A 14,804-nucleotide genomic window follows, 5' to 3' on the forward strand; every position below is an offset into this window, starting at 1 on the left:
AAAGAAATTTAAAAAGAATCCAACAATAATTAAAATCTGAAGAAATGAGTCTCCACACTTGTTAAAGTTAATTTTCAGTGCCAGAGCGGTTGATTGGAAGTAATTAAGACTTATTGCATTGCTAAAAGGGTACTTTGACTGAAATGACGACTTTTTGTGCTTAGCTTAGTCTGTATATACAATGTTAGTACAGGAATTTCATGCTGCTCACTACATTTGAATGGGCACACCTTGGAAAGCAACTTCTGGATTTTCATGTTTAACTGTATATGTGTGCTCAGTGAAAGCTGTTGTCTAATTTTCACAGCAAAATCCACCCCATTATCTATGTCACCGTTAGATAGGTGTTGCAGTGAGATCGCAGGTGATTCACTACCATTTAATGGTTGTATTAACTCAATGAAACAGAAAAAATAATGAAAAGCATATGAGCAAAACCTTGATCCACCTTAAGTAAAATATGCAGAAAATGTTCAGGGAACTGAAAGTTGCATTTCAATAATTTTTTTTTAAAAAAAAGATACATTTTAGATTGGAAAATAAGGATATGCTCTTTTTTGCGTCAATCAGGTATTACATTGGAAATTATATACCATGGAACATACCAGCAAATCCTAGCATGCCTTACCAAATTCTCTGCAGTTTTTATTGCTCTTTTGTAGATCTTGTTTCAGCTGCTCTATCTCTGCCTTAAGGGAAATGTTTTCATTTTCTTTTTGCTGCTTTTCCTTTTCCAGCCTCTGAAGATCCATCTCTAGGCCTTTCACCACAGTGCCTTGCTTCTCAATTTCTGTTACCTTCCCTTTGATACTATCATGAGCCTGAAGCAGGTCTGTTTCGGACTTCCTCAAGAGGTCATCTCTCTTCTGTATTGCCTTTGGAGGAAACCATGCAGAGTATGTATAGTGCAAATTCACTTCTAAGGGCATTATTTAAGTGGCCCAAAACCTATGCTTAATCACTTGGATCAGAAGTTGATCGTGCCCATCAGAAGCTGCATTAAAGCTTAAATCAGAAACATCAAAGTGACTATACAGCTTCAAACAACACATCAACCACAGAAGAACTGTGTTAAGAATAAATCTATAGGCTTATGAAGGTGACCAGCTGCAGATCCATTTTAAGGCCCTGAAATATGAATCAGCAGCAGCAACTTCATTAACTTAATAGGTAGGGTTTGAGATTAATATTGGTGCTAAAGTAATCTTATAAACCAACATATGCTTTTAAAAAATCTGTTTACCCACACTGGACTGCACTTTTAATCAGAAAGCAGTTTAGGTAGCTGAAAGGTTTAAATCATAGAAATCATCAGCAGTCTATTTAGTTTAATCGTGTTGCAATGTTTCTATTTTGTGAAGTAGTGTAAAAATGAATTATATCCAGGTTATTTTTGACACAACCCTCAAATGAACAAAAAAGTAACCCTCACAAGATAGTTGCTGGTATGAAATATTTTTCCTAACAAATGACGAATGTTGCTACGTACCTATGAAATGATTAAGCAACAAAAACATTTCAACTCAATGAATACTACTTGTTCGTAATACTTGAGTTGTGAATGCCACTTGTATATTAGTTTTCCCCCCATGTTTCATATACTTGATGATATTGTACAGCCAACCTTCTGAAATGCAAGTATTATTAAATTGAAACTTTTTTTTCTGGGTTAGTTTGTTGTGTATCATGGGGCAATATGTTAAAAATCACAGCATCTGTTTGTTTAGTTTTACTTAAAAACACCCTTTTTATTACATTTCTGGTTAATTATAAATGAAAAACTTTTAGGGCAGCAAATTGTCACAAATTTGCCTCAAGCTAGTATCAGTTTTGACCAGTGTTTATACTAAATTGATAATGACTTTTTCCACATCGTAAGATAAGCAATCAATTTGCTAGCCAGCAGAGACTAGATTAGAATGATTCTCAGGACAATGCAACACACATTGATTAGGAATGTAGAATCCTGAATAAAATTAGCAATGAAGTAGGTGTTCCAGTAATTGGATTACTGAAAACACACACGATAAAAATTACCCCCCTTATTGATAACACATAGAGGAGAAATTCTGTCTTTGGGACAAGGACCTTTTTAACTACATCTGTGAATATCCATATATTACCATTACTAAAGAATATTTTCAAATCTGTTATTTTCAAAATGATTAATTAGTGCTTTTATATTCATATCCCTGGCACGCCAAGAAAAAGACATTGCAGTTTAGTTAAGCATGTTTTGCAATACTGCATATTAAATTCCATATTATTTCAGGAATATACAACTAGCTGGTAATATTAGCCTCTCTGCTTCAATCGCTCACCTGCTGTCGCTGGTTGTATAGTTTTCGACTGTTGCAGAGGTCATTTTCCAGTTGACTGATCTGCTGTCTCAGTTTGGCTGACTCAATTTGGTGTTTTTGCAACTCAGAGGCCACATCAAGTTGCAGGCTTTGGACAACTTTCTCCAAGCGTGCGACATCTTAGATAAAATTTTAAATTCAAAATGTTACTGAATATTATTAAAGAATTTGGTGACTGTAAAAATGAATCAGTTGTGCTATATTGTATTATCTAGTCACAAAAAGGGCAGATGACAAAGGAAGGGGCCAAGGATTGATCAGAGGGTTTAGTAGAAAGTGGTTGATTAAGGTTGCTGTTTACAGCATAGAGAACAAATGTGATACTTTAATCAGTTTGAGATTCTGAATTCCAGCATAAGACATGCTGACTACTAGTTGAAAGATAACAATATAACTGTCAAATTGTGACAGTTGCACTCAATATGGGAATGTTGATTTTTCTTGTATATTACTAGCTTGGTTCTTAGCATTGGAATTTAAGAATTTGCCTAAAATAAATGGTCTTCAATACCTGAAAATCTAATTCAGTATGCTTGTGCCCTTCAGTAGTTTTGGAAATTGAAAAATATTGCACTCTTCCTATCCAATCATATTTACCTGTTTATTTTTTTTTGTTCATGGAACGTGAGCATCACTAGCAACAACATGCATGTGTTGTCCATCCCTATTAGAGAAGGTGGTGATGAGCTGCCACAGTTTAAACACCAGATAAGACATGACTGTGACTCCAAATTATAATGTGTGTTTCTGAATGTCCTGTAGGATGGGGAGAAAAGGGATGCAAGAGTATGGTAAAGTAGTGTCATGGAATACACTTTATTTGCCTGGATGTGCATAGTGCAATAACACTCAAGAAACTCAACACTATCCACAAGTGTACTGTGGTTGTAGTGTGTTCTCTCTAGAGGATGCCCTGCAGCAAGTCACCAAGACTTTTAAAAAATTCATTCATGGGATGTGGGCTTCATTGGCTGGGCCAGCATTTATTGCCCATCACTAGTTGCCCTTGAGAAGGTGGTGGTGAGCTTCCTTCTTAAACTGTTGCAGTCCATGTGGTGTAGGTATAACCACAGTGCTGTCAGGAAGGGAGTTCCAGGATTTTGACCCAGTGACAGTGAAGGAACGGTGATATATTTCCAAGTCAGGATGCTGAGTGACTTGGAGGGGAACTTCCAGGTGGTGTGTTCCCATCTATCTGCTGCCCTTGTTCTTCTAGATGGTAGTCATCGTGGGTTTGGAAGGTGCTGTCGAAGGACCCTTGATGAACTCCTGCAGTGCATCTTGTAGATGGTACACACTGTGCATCGGTGGTGGAGGGAGTGAACGTTTGTGGAAATGGTGCCAATCAAGTGGGCTGCTTTGTCCTGGATGGTATCAAGATCCTTGAGTGTTGTGGGAGCTGCACTCATCCAAGCAAACGTATTCCATCACACTCCTGACTTGTGCCTTGTAAATGGTGGACATGCTTTGGGGAGTCAGTAGGTGAGTTACTTGTCATAGGATTCCTAGCCTCTGACCTGCTCTTATAACCACAGTATTTATATGGCTAGTCTAGTTCAGTTTCGAGTAAATGGTAATACCCAGGATGTTGATAGTGGGAATTAATGGTAATGCCATTGAAAATCAAGGGGCGATGGTTGGATTCTCTCTTGTTGGAGATGGTCATTGCCTAACACTGGTGTGGCGTGAATGTTACTTGCCACATGTCAGTCCAAGCCTGGATATTGTCCAGGTCTTGCTGCATTTGGACATGGACTGCTTCAGTATCTGAGATGTTGTGAACGGTGCTGAATATTGCGCAATCATCAAAAAAATACCCACTCCTTACCTTATGATGGAAGGAAGGTCATTGATGAAGCAGATGAAGATGGTTGGGCCGGGTACACTACCCTGAGGAACTCCTGCAGTGATGTCCTGGAGCTGAGATGACTGGCCTCCAACAACCACAACCATGTTCTTTTGTGCTAGGTATGGCTCCAACCAGCAGAGAGTTTTCCCCTGATTTTCATTAACTCCAGTTTTGCTAGGGCTCCTTGATGCCACATTTGGTCAAATGAGGCCTTGATGGCAAGGGCAGTCACTCTCATTTCACCTCTGGAGTTCAGCTCTTTTGTCCTTGTTTGAACCAAGGTTGTAATGAGGTCAGGAGCTGAGTGGCTCTAGCGGAACCCAAACTGGGTGTCAGTGAGCAGGTTATTGCTAAGCAAGTGCTGCTTCATAGGACTGTTGATGACCCTTTTCATTACTTTACTGATGATGAAGGGTAGACTGATGGGGTGATAACTGGCTGGGTTGGATTTGACTTGCTTTTTGTGTACAGGACATACCTGGGCAATTTTCCACATGCCAGTGTTGTAGCTGTACTGCAACAGGTTGGCTAGCGGCACTGCTAGTTCTGAAGCACAAGTCTTCAGTACCATTGCCAGAATATTGTCAGGGCCCATAGCTTTTGCAATATCCAGTGCCTTCAACTGTTTCTTAATATCACGTGGAGTGAATCGAAATGGCTGAAGACTGGCATCTGTGATGCTGGGGACCTCCGGAGGAGGACAAGATGGATCATCCACTCAGCACTTCTGATTGAAGATTGTAGCAAATGTTTCAGCTGTATCTTTTGTACTGATGTGCTGGGCTGCTCCATCATTGAGGATGGGGATATTTGTGGAGCCTCTTCCTCCAATGAGTTATTTAATTGTCCACCACCGTTCATGACTAGATGTGGCAAGCCTGCAGATCTTAGATCTGATCCGTTGGTTGTGGGATCATTTAGCTCTGTTTAGCACTTGTTGCTTATGCTGTTTGCTGGTGCTGCTCCTGGCATGCCTCCCTGCACTCTTCATTGAACCAGGGTTGATCCCCTGGCTTAATGGTAATGATAGAGTGGGGGATATGCCAGGCCATGAGGTTACAGATTGTGTTCGAGTACAATTCTGCTGATGCTGATGGCCCACAGTGCCTCATGGATGCCCAGGCTGCAGTTGCTAGATCTGTTTGAAATCTATCCCAGTTAGCACAGTGGTAGTGCCACACAAAGCGATGGAAGGTATCCTCAATGTGAAGGCGGGACTTCAGCTCTGCAACAACTGTGCAGTGGTCACTCCTACCGATACTATCAAGGACAAATGTATCTGCGGCAGGCAGGTTGGTGAGGATGAGGTCAAGCATGTTTTTCCCTCTTGTTTGTTCCCTCACCACCTGCAGCAGACCCATTCTAGCAGCTATGTCATTTAGGACTCGGCCAGCTTGGTCAATAGTGGTGCTATCAAGCCACTCTTGGTGATGGATATTGAAGTCCCCCACCCAGAGTACAGTCTGCGTCCATGCCACCCACCTTCAGTGCTTCGTCCAAGTGGTGTTCACTGGAGGAGCACTGATTCATCAGCTGAGGGAGGGCAGTGCATGGTAATCAGCAGGAGGTTTCCTTGCCCATGTTCGACCTGATGCCATGAGACTTCATGGGGTCTGGAGTCGATGTTGAGGACTCCCAGGGAACTCCGTCCCGACTGTATACCACTGTGCTGCCACCTCTGCTGGGTCTGTCCTGTCGGTGGGCCGGGACATACCCAGGGATGGTGATGATTATCTGTAAGATATGATTCTGCGAGGATGACTACATCAGGCTGTGAGACAGCTCTCATTTTGGCACTAGTCCCCAGATATTAGTGAGGAGGACTTTGTAGGGTTGACAGGGCTGAGATTGCCATTGTCATTTCTGGTGCCGAGGTCGATGCCGGGTGGTCCGTCCGATTTCATTCTGTTTTTGTGACTTTATAGTGGTTTGTTACAACTGAGTGGCTTGCTAGGCCATTTCAGAGGGCATTTTTAAGAGTCAACCACATTGCTGTGGGTCTGGAGTCACATGTAGGCCAGGCCAGGTAAGGGCGGCAGATTTCCTTCCCTAAAGAGCATTAGTGAACCAGATAGGTTTTTACAGCAACCGACAATGGTTTCATGGTCATTCCAGATTTTTATTGAATTCAAATTCCACCATCTGTCATGGCAGGTTTCGAACCTGAGTGCCCAGAGCATTATCCTCGGTCTCTGGATTACTAGTCTAGCACCTCCGAAACGGCACCTCCCAAATCCAGGATCACTACTACCTGGAGAGACAAGGGTAGATGGTGCAAGAAAACACTAATACCTCAGGTAACACACCAACCTGGGTTAAATAGAAATTAGGAGCAAGGGTAGCCATTCAGCTCCTTGAGCCTGCTCTGCCATTCAATAAGATCTGTTGCCTCAACTTCATATTCCGCCTTCCCTTGGTAACCTTTGACTCCTTTCTTAGTCAAGAGTCTATCTATCTCTACCTTAAAAATATTCATTAACCCCGCCTCCACCGCTCTCTGGGGAAGAGGGCTCTAAAGATTCATAACCCTCTGAGAGAAAAAAATTCTTCTCATCTCTGTCTTAAATGGGAGCCCCCTTATTTTTAAACTGCGTCCTCTAGTGCTAGTCTCTCCCACAAGGGAAACCATCTTTTTAGCATCCACCCTGTCAAGTCCCATCAGGATCTTATATGTTTCAATAAGATCACCTCTCAAATCTTCGAAATGACAATGGATGCAGGTCCAACCTGACCAGCCCTTCATTTTAAGATAACACCCCACCCCCATCCCAGGTGTCAGTCAAATGAACCTTCTCTGAACTGCTTCTAATGCACTTATATTCCTTTTTAAATAAAGAGACCAAAACTGGTCAGAAATGCCCTGTACAATTGTAGCAAAACATCCTGCTTTTATATTCCATTCCCCTTGCAATAAATGACAACATTCCATTTATCTTCTTAGTATCTAGCTCTACTTGCATGCTAACTTTTCCTTATTCATGTACCAGGACACTCAGATCCATTTATATCTCAGAGTTCTTCAATCTCTCCATTTAAACAATAGTCTTCTTTTCTATTCTTCCTGCCAAAGTGGACAAGTTCACATTTTCCCACATTATACTCCATCTGCCAGATTTTTGCCCACTCACTTAATTTATCTATTGTCCTTATGTCCTCTTCACAACTTACTTTCCTACTTCTCTTTGTGTCATCAGCAAACTTAGCAAACATACATTCTGTCCCTTCATCCAAGTCATTGATATAAATGGTAAATAGTTGAGGCCCTAGCACTGATCCCTGTGGCACTCCACTCATCATATCCTGCCAACCTGAAAAGGATCCATTTATCCCTACTCTCTACTTCCTGTTAGCTAATCAATCCTCTATCCATGCTAATATGTTATCCCCATACCATCAGCTCTTATTTTGCGTAGTAACATTTGATGTGGCACCTTGTCAAATATCTTCTGGAAATTTAAGTATAGCACATCCACAGGTTCCCCTTTATCCAGGTGGCTTGTTACTTCCTCAAAGAACTCCAATAAATTAGTCAAACATCATTTTCCCTTCACAAAACCATGCTGATTCTGCTTGAATGCTTTGAGATTTTCTAAGAGCCCCGCTATAATCTCCTTAATAATAGATTCCAACAATTTTCCAACAACAAATGTTAAGCCAACTGGCCTGTAGTTTCCTGTTTCCTATCTCCTTCCTTTCTTGAATAGAGGAGTCCTATTTGCTATTTTCCAATCTGATGGGACCTTTCCAGAATCTAGGGAATTTTGGAAAATTAAAACTTAAATTAAGATTTAGACATATATCACCAATCATTCACTGTTGCGAAGTCAAATTCCTGGAAAACTCTATCTAATTGTGGGTGTGCCTTCCACATAGATTGCAGCAGTTCAAGAAGAAGGCTCACCACCACCTTAGGAACTCTTCAAAAAGGAATGTACAATCACTGAAAGCTTCTTAGTGATGTCTAGTTCTGAGAATGAGTTTTTAAAAATATAGCACAATCAGCAATGGCCCCAGCACTGATTGCGCTGGCAAGTGACTTTGACATAGATTTATTCAGAGCCACTGTTTACTTAGCTGGTTTAGTTGTGTTTCAATCTACCTCCAATTCCATCGCCAGAATTTTTAGCTGAGTGGGCAGGCACATGCCCAACCCGCTCGAGAGTAAAATGACGCACGTTGATATCGGTGAGTGTCTCTGACGTCATCGCGCACTTGTGTGATATTTCAGTCGGTGGGCATGCGCAGGAGTCGGCAGTGCGCCCACCGACAATTAACAGGCCTATTAGGGCCATTAAATGAATAATTAAATGAAAATTTTCACTGTGAATCAGCCAGGTGGTCTTTGGATTTTTTATGAATCCTCATCCAGGGGCGGATTGAAGTTTCCAACAGGAATTAAAAATACAGTAAAAATGTTCGGAGCTCATTTATAACATGTGATAGAGTCACATGAGGGGACATGTTTTTAACATTTTAAAATTCTTTATTTTTAAAAATCTTCAGCTTACTGTGGCAGCTCTGTGCATGCACGAACTTCTGCACTCGCTCTCCACCCAGGCAGCACTCAGCGTTGCAGTGTGCGATTCACCCTGGCTGGCTGTTAATTGGCCAGCCAACGTGAAATCGAGGTTGGGGTCTGATTGCAGGCGGTGGTCGACTTTGAGACCGCTGCTGGGCCCCTCTGCCACACCCGCCCGATGAGGTAAAAATCCTGCCACATGTCTTCCTACAATTGTATTGCATGATATTAAAAGTCATACTGAAGCCTAAATGTATCATATCCTCAGTATTATGTTGTCAACAGACTTGTAATTTGTTCAGAATGCCAATAAATTTGCTAGGCAACAAGTCTGATCCATAAATCCATGCTTCTTCTTCTTAGCACAGCACACCTATCTAGATATTCAATTATTCTCTTTTGGCATATGATCTAATACTTAAGCCACAAATTCATTATGGATATTATGTTAGCTATTCTTATGTTAGTCCTTGGCAACACTGATTTTTCAGGTCTTGGAACAGACCCCTGAGTTCCCCTATGGTGCTTAACTCCTTTAGAGGAGAGAATTCGAGCAAACTTTGACTTCAGCAACATAGATGATTTGCTTAACTAGGAAAACTGGTATTTTCAAACAGTATGACCATTCAAGGACTTGCAATGAACATAGGCCCAGACTTGGCAGTAATAACAACAGTGAAGCTATCACCACTCACTGTGATCTGCACATACTCAGTTAAATGTGGAAGTCAGAAAATTGCTGTCTGCCTTGCCCTATTCCAGGATCACTCTGGCTTCTTTTCTCCAATGCGAACATCCTCCTTCCCTATCTCCTCCACCCTCGCGTCCAACAAGTGTAAGGAGTTCATTGCTTCTTTGCAACTTCGATTGAGACTATTCACCTGTGTCACATCCATCTCATACCCTAGCCCACCAGGCTAAGCTTCCTGTAAGGTTTCCCCCTGCCCTAACTCTAAACTTAGATCTTTCTGTTTCTTTTCTCATGCCCTCTCTGAGCTTATCTTCCCCTTAACCCTATTTTCACTAAACTCTTGACCACCCAACTTTCCTTCCTAGCTCCCATGTCAACTGATATTATTAATGGTTCTCTCTCCTCAGTTAATACCCCCCTTTCCTTCAAATCTCTGGTTATCACCCCTTTCCTCAAAAAAAACAAATCTTGACCCCCCCTGCCTGTAGAAAGTATCACCCTATCTCCAACTTCCCTTTCCTCTCTAAACTCCTTGAACAGATGTTGCCTCCCAAATTGGTGCCTATCTTTCCTGGAACTCCATGTTTGAATTACTCCAATCAAGTTTCTGTCCTGCCACAGTACCGCAATGGCTCTTACCAATGTCAAAAAAGACATTCTATGTGACCGTGACAGTGATAAACTATCCTTCCTCATCCTTCTCGACCTGTCTGCAGTCTTTCATATGTTTGACCACACCATCCTCCTCCAATGCCTCTCCACTGTGTCCAGTTGCATGGCACTGTATTCTTCTGGTTCCTGTTTCTATCCGGTCATTGGCAGAGAATCACTTGTAATGGTTTCACTTCTTGCTCTTGTATCATTACTTCTGAAGTTCTCCAAAGATCTATGCTTGACTCCCAATAATTGTCTTGCTGACCTTAGGTCTAAAAACACACTGCCAAGTTCCATATGTACACTGACAACACCTAGCTCAAACTCACCATCACCTCTCTCAACCACTTCACTGCCTCTGGATTGTCACATTGCTTATCAAGCATCCAGTACTGGAAGAGCTGAAACTTCCTCCAACTAAACGTTGGGAAGACTGAAGCCATTGGCTGGGATCTAATGCTGGGCCAAGGTCCCAACGTAAATGTCAGGGATATGCAATACCAGCTTTCCCCTCAGCCATTTAACAGCCAGCAGGCCATTAAATGGCTTGAGGAGAGACTTCTGTCTACATCTGGAGAAGAATGTCTGGTCTCTGAAAGTTGCTGGTCAACCAAATGGCCGGCTGGGACTGCATCTAGTCCTGATCGGTATTCATCACTGGAGCCGGATGTGAAGATAAGGGTGGAGTGGGGGATATCACCTGGACCAGGCTGGCATACCGTGGCGAGGAGGACGAGGGGAGGGGGTGGGCATGCCAGGGGCGGGGTGGGGGAGGAGGACAACGTGTGTGGGTGGAAGAAGACCACAGGGTGCAGCCTCTGATGGATTCTGGGGGCCCATGAGAATATACATTCCTCCTTGCTTGCCACCAAGCCATGCAGTGAAAGCTACCTGGCTTTATGTTTGGTGCCAACCTCCACCCGTTGTAAGTTAAATCCTGGTGGCCACTTAAAGGCTTCAATTGGCCCATGGGTGGGTGAGCCTCCTGATGCTTCACCCGCTGCGGGTAAAATTGTGGCGAGAAGGGGAGGATGTAAGCATCAGGATAGAGCCCATGGAATTGCGCCCAAATTTATGCCCCCCCCACCTGCCAACATCGATCCATTCCCTCCCATCCCATGGGTACGTATATCTTTTCTTGGGTAAGAGAACCAAAACTGTACACAATACAGTCTCAGCAGTCTCACCAATGCTCTATACAATTGCAGCAAGACCATAAGAAATAGGAGCAGAAGTAGATCATTCGGCCCGTTGAGTCTGTTCTGCCATTCAATGAGATCATGGCTGATCTGATAATCCTCAACTCCACTTTCCTGCCTTTTCCCCATAACCCTTGATTCCTTTACTGATTAAAAATCTGTCTATCTCAGCCTTGAGTATACTTAACGACCCAGCCTCATAGCCCTCTGCAGTAAAGAATTCCACAGATTCACTACCCTTTGAGAGAAGAAATTCCTTCTCATTTCTGTCTTAAATGGGCGACCTTATACCCTCTGGTCCTACACTCTCCCACAAGGGGAAATAACCTCTCAGCATTTACTCTGTCAAGCCCCCTAAGAATCTTATATGTTTCAATAAGGTCACCTCTCATTCTTCTAAACTCGAATGAGTACAGGCCCAACCGACTTAACCTCTCCTCATAAGGAAATCCCTCCACATCCACAGATATCCTAGTGAACCTTCTCTGGACTGCCTCCAATGCCAGTATATCTTTCCTTAGATATGGGGACCAAAACTGTTCACAGCAAGATCTCTTACTCCTGTACTCAAATTATCTTGCAATAAAGACCAACATACCATTTGCCTTTCTAATTGCTTGTTGGATCCTCATATTAACGTTAAGTGACTCATGAGCAACAGCAGCCAGGTCCCTTTGGACATCAACACTTCCCAATCTCTCACCATTTAAGAAATACTCTGCATTTCTATTCCCACTACCAAAGTGAATAGCTTCACACTTTTCCACATCATAATCCATCTGCCATGCTTTTTCCCACTCACTAAGCCTACCTATATATCCTTGTAACCTCTTTGCATCCCAATTCTCATTCCCAACTAGTTTTGTGTCAACAGCAAACTTGGAAAAATTAAAATTTGGTCCCTACATCCGAATCATAGATATTGGGTGTAAATAGCTGGAGTCCAAGCACTGGTCCTTGTGATACCCCAAAAGTCACAGCCTGCCAACCTGAAAATAACCCATTTATTCCTATTCTGTTTTCTGTCCGTTAACTGATTCTCAATCCATGCCATTATATTACCCCTTATCCCATGTGCTTTAATTTTGCTTACTAACCTGCTGTGTGGGACCTTATTGAAAGCCTTCTGAAAATCCAAATACACTACATCCACTGGTTTCCCCATACCTATTCTGCTAGTTACGTGCTCAAAAACTCCACCGGGTTTGTCAAACATGGATTCCCTTTCATAAATCCATGTTGATCCTGCCCAATCCTACCATTATTTTCTAAGTGTCTAATTATCATATCCTTTATAATAATTCTAGCATTTTCCCTACTATTGATGTCAAGCTTACAGGTCTGTGGTTTCCTGTTTTCTCTCTCCCTCCTTTCTTAAATAGTGGGGTTACATTTTCCATGTCCCAGTTTGCAGGAACCTTTCCAGAATCAATTGAATTTTAGAAGATGACCACCAATGCATCCACTATCTCTACAGCCACCTGTTTCAACACTCTGGGTTGTAGACCATCCTGTCTAGGGGATTTATCAACTTTCAAACCCATTAATTTTTCCAGTACTATTTTTTTACTAATAATATTCTCTTTCAGTTCTTCATGGTCACTGGTCCCTTGGTTCTCTTGTATTTTTGGGACGATTTCTATTTTTCTTTGAAGACAAACATAAAGTATTTATTTTGTTTCTCTGCCATTTCCTTATTCCCCATTATAAATTCTCCTGTCTCTGCCTGTAATGAACCTACATTTGTCTTTGCTAATCTTTTCTTTTTTACATACCTATGGAAGCTTTTAGTCGGTTTTTATGTTTCTCGCCAAGTTACTCTCATTCTATTTTCTCCTTCTTTATCAGTTTCATGGTCCTCTTCTGCTGAATTTGAAAAAGTTCCCAATCCTCAGGCTTACTACTTTTTTTAACCACTTTATAAGCCACTTCCTTTGATTTAATGTAACCTTTAACTTTTCTTGTTAGCCACATTGCATCATTTTGCTTGATGGGTTTCTGTTCCTTAAAAGGTATATTTGTTGAAAATCCTGTATTAATTCCTTAAATGCTTGCCATTGCCTGTCTACCGTCAAACCTTTTAATGTAGTTTCCAAATATACCACAGCTAACTTTCCCCTGATACCTTCATAGTTTCCTTTGTTTAGATTTAAGACTCTAGTTTCAGATTGAACTATATCTTTTTCAAATTTAATGCAAAGTTCAATCATATTGTGGTCACCCTTCTCTAAAGGCTCCTTTACAATAAAAGTATTGATCAGCCCTTTCTCATTACACAATACTAGATCTAAAATAGCCTGTTCTCTTGTTGGTTCTTCAGCATGCTGTTCCAGAAAACTACCTGGTATACATTCCATGAAAAGTGAGTGGCATATTACATTCAAATGCCAACTCCTTCACTTTGGCTTTCCCAACCATCGCCTGCACAATGTTCCACAGACCAACATACCTTGCAGTTCCACCCATTGCTCTTTCTCAAAGCATCTCCTCACATCCCATCTGAACAGCCGCCACTGACAGTCATCTCACAACGATCCCTCATGTCACCTCTAAATATATTGTCCGACAATCCTCTCAAAACATTCATTTCTCATGCTCATAACTTTCTTCTCTCTCTCTTTGAAGAAGAGAGTACAGAACATCAAGGAGGGGCAGAGAACTGGGAGAGGCCCTCCAGCGAATGCTAACCTGACTGTTGCGGAGGACCCAGCGATGCCCACATCCCATGAACAAATGAAAAAAAAGGTGGTATTGGAGATCAGTCGAGTGGAAAGGTGCATTGGCCTTTAGAGATAGATATCCAGTGGCAGAATCAGATCTCACACAGCCAAATGATACAACACTCATTCATGAGATTTGATGTCATCAGTAACTGAAATTTGATCATCTGCCTATGACGATTTTGAACCCTTGTAGTTCTAAATCACTTCTTTCATCTGCCACAGGCCCTTCAATCCTCACACAGGAGGGTGCAGGAAAAGTCTTCAGAGGAGATCACACATTCTGAAGGAGCACTGCCACACGACTCATGCACACTCTCCACCAGCTAAGATATCCACACCTTGGGTGGACCTCCAAGCCAGATAATTGGATTGTCATAGTGTGCCACACATCACAAGTGGGCAGGAGCAGGAGCAAGTGTTGGAGAGTGGGACAGCAGTGGAGGGTCCCTGTTGGAGGATGCAGGACACTTCAAGCTCTGCTCAGCTGAACACAGATGTTGATCCTCAGGGGCTATCAACAAAGCAAACTACTCTGGAGCAGCAATAGAAAATGTGTGCGGTTCTGTCAGCATTTCTAGAGGCAATGTGCAACATTGGAGAGAGATTGGAGAAATCCTACAGCACGAATGCCATGATGTCTCTGGCCTTTGTGCTAATGTACACCTCCATGGAAAAAGTGGTCACCCACATGGAACATCAGACATTGTAGACAAGTGCATGATTTTGACCAATGGCCTGCACACTCAACCCACCAATTTAAATAGGATGGAGGAAAGTTTTGCCTTGGCCCTTCAACTCCTCACTAAAGT

At 42.1% G+C, this 14,804-nt stretch overlaps 1 protein-coding gene across 1 annotated transcript in view; it reads right to left on the reverse strand.

Moving 5' to 3' along the window:
* Window positions 1–14,804, reverse strand: part of LOC121280070 (polyamine-modulated factor 1-binding protein 1) — a 189,415-nt gene that overhangs the window by 83,161 nt on the left and 91,450 nt on the right. Inside the window, exons 6-7 of the mRNA XM_041191699.1 lie at window positions 2,322–2,479; window positions 629–875 (exon numbers count right to left, since the gene is read on the reverse strand). Of these exons, the coding sequence (XP_041047633.1) occupies window positions 629–875; window positions 2,322–2,479 (405 nt within the window). The remainder of the gene's footprint in view (window positions 1–628; window positions 876–2,321; window positions 2,480–14,804) is intronic.

This window comes from Carcharodon carcharias, chromosome 7, assembly GCF_017639515.1.
Source record: "Carcharodon carcharias isolate sCarCar2 chromosome 7, sCarCar2.pri, whole genome shotgun sequence".
Classification (NCBI taxonomy): Eukaryota; Metazoa; Chordata; class Chondrichthyes; order Lamniformes; family Lamnidae; genus Carcharodon; species Carcharodon carcharias.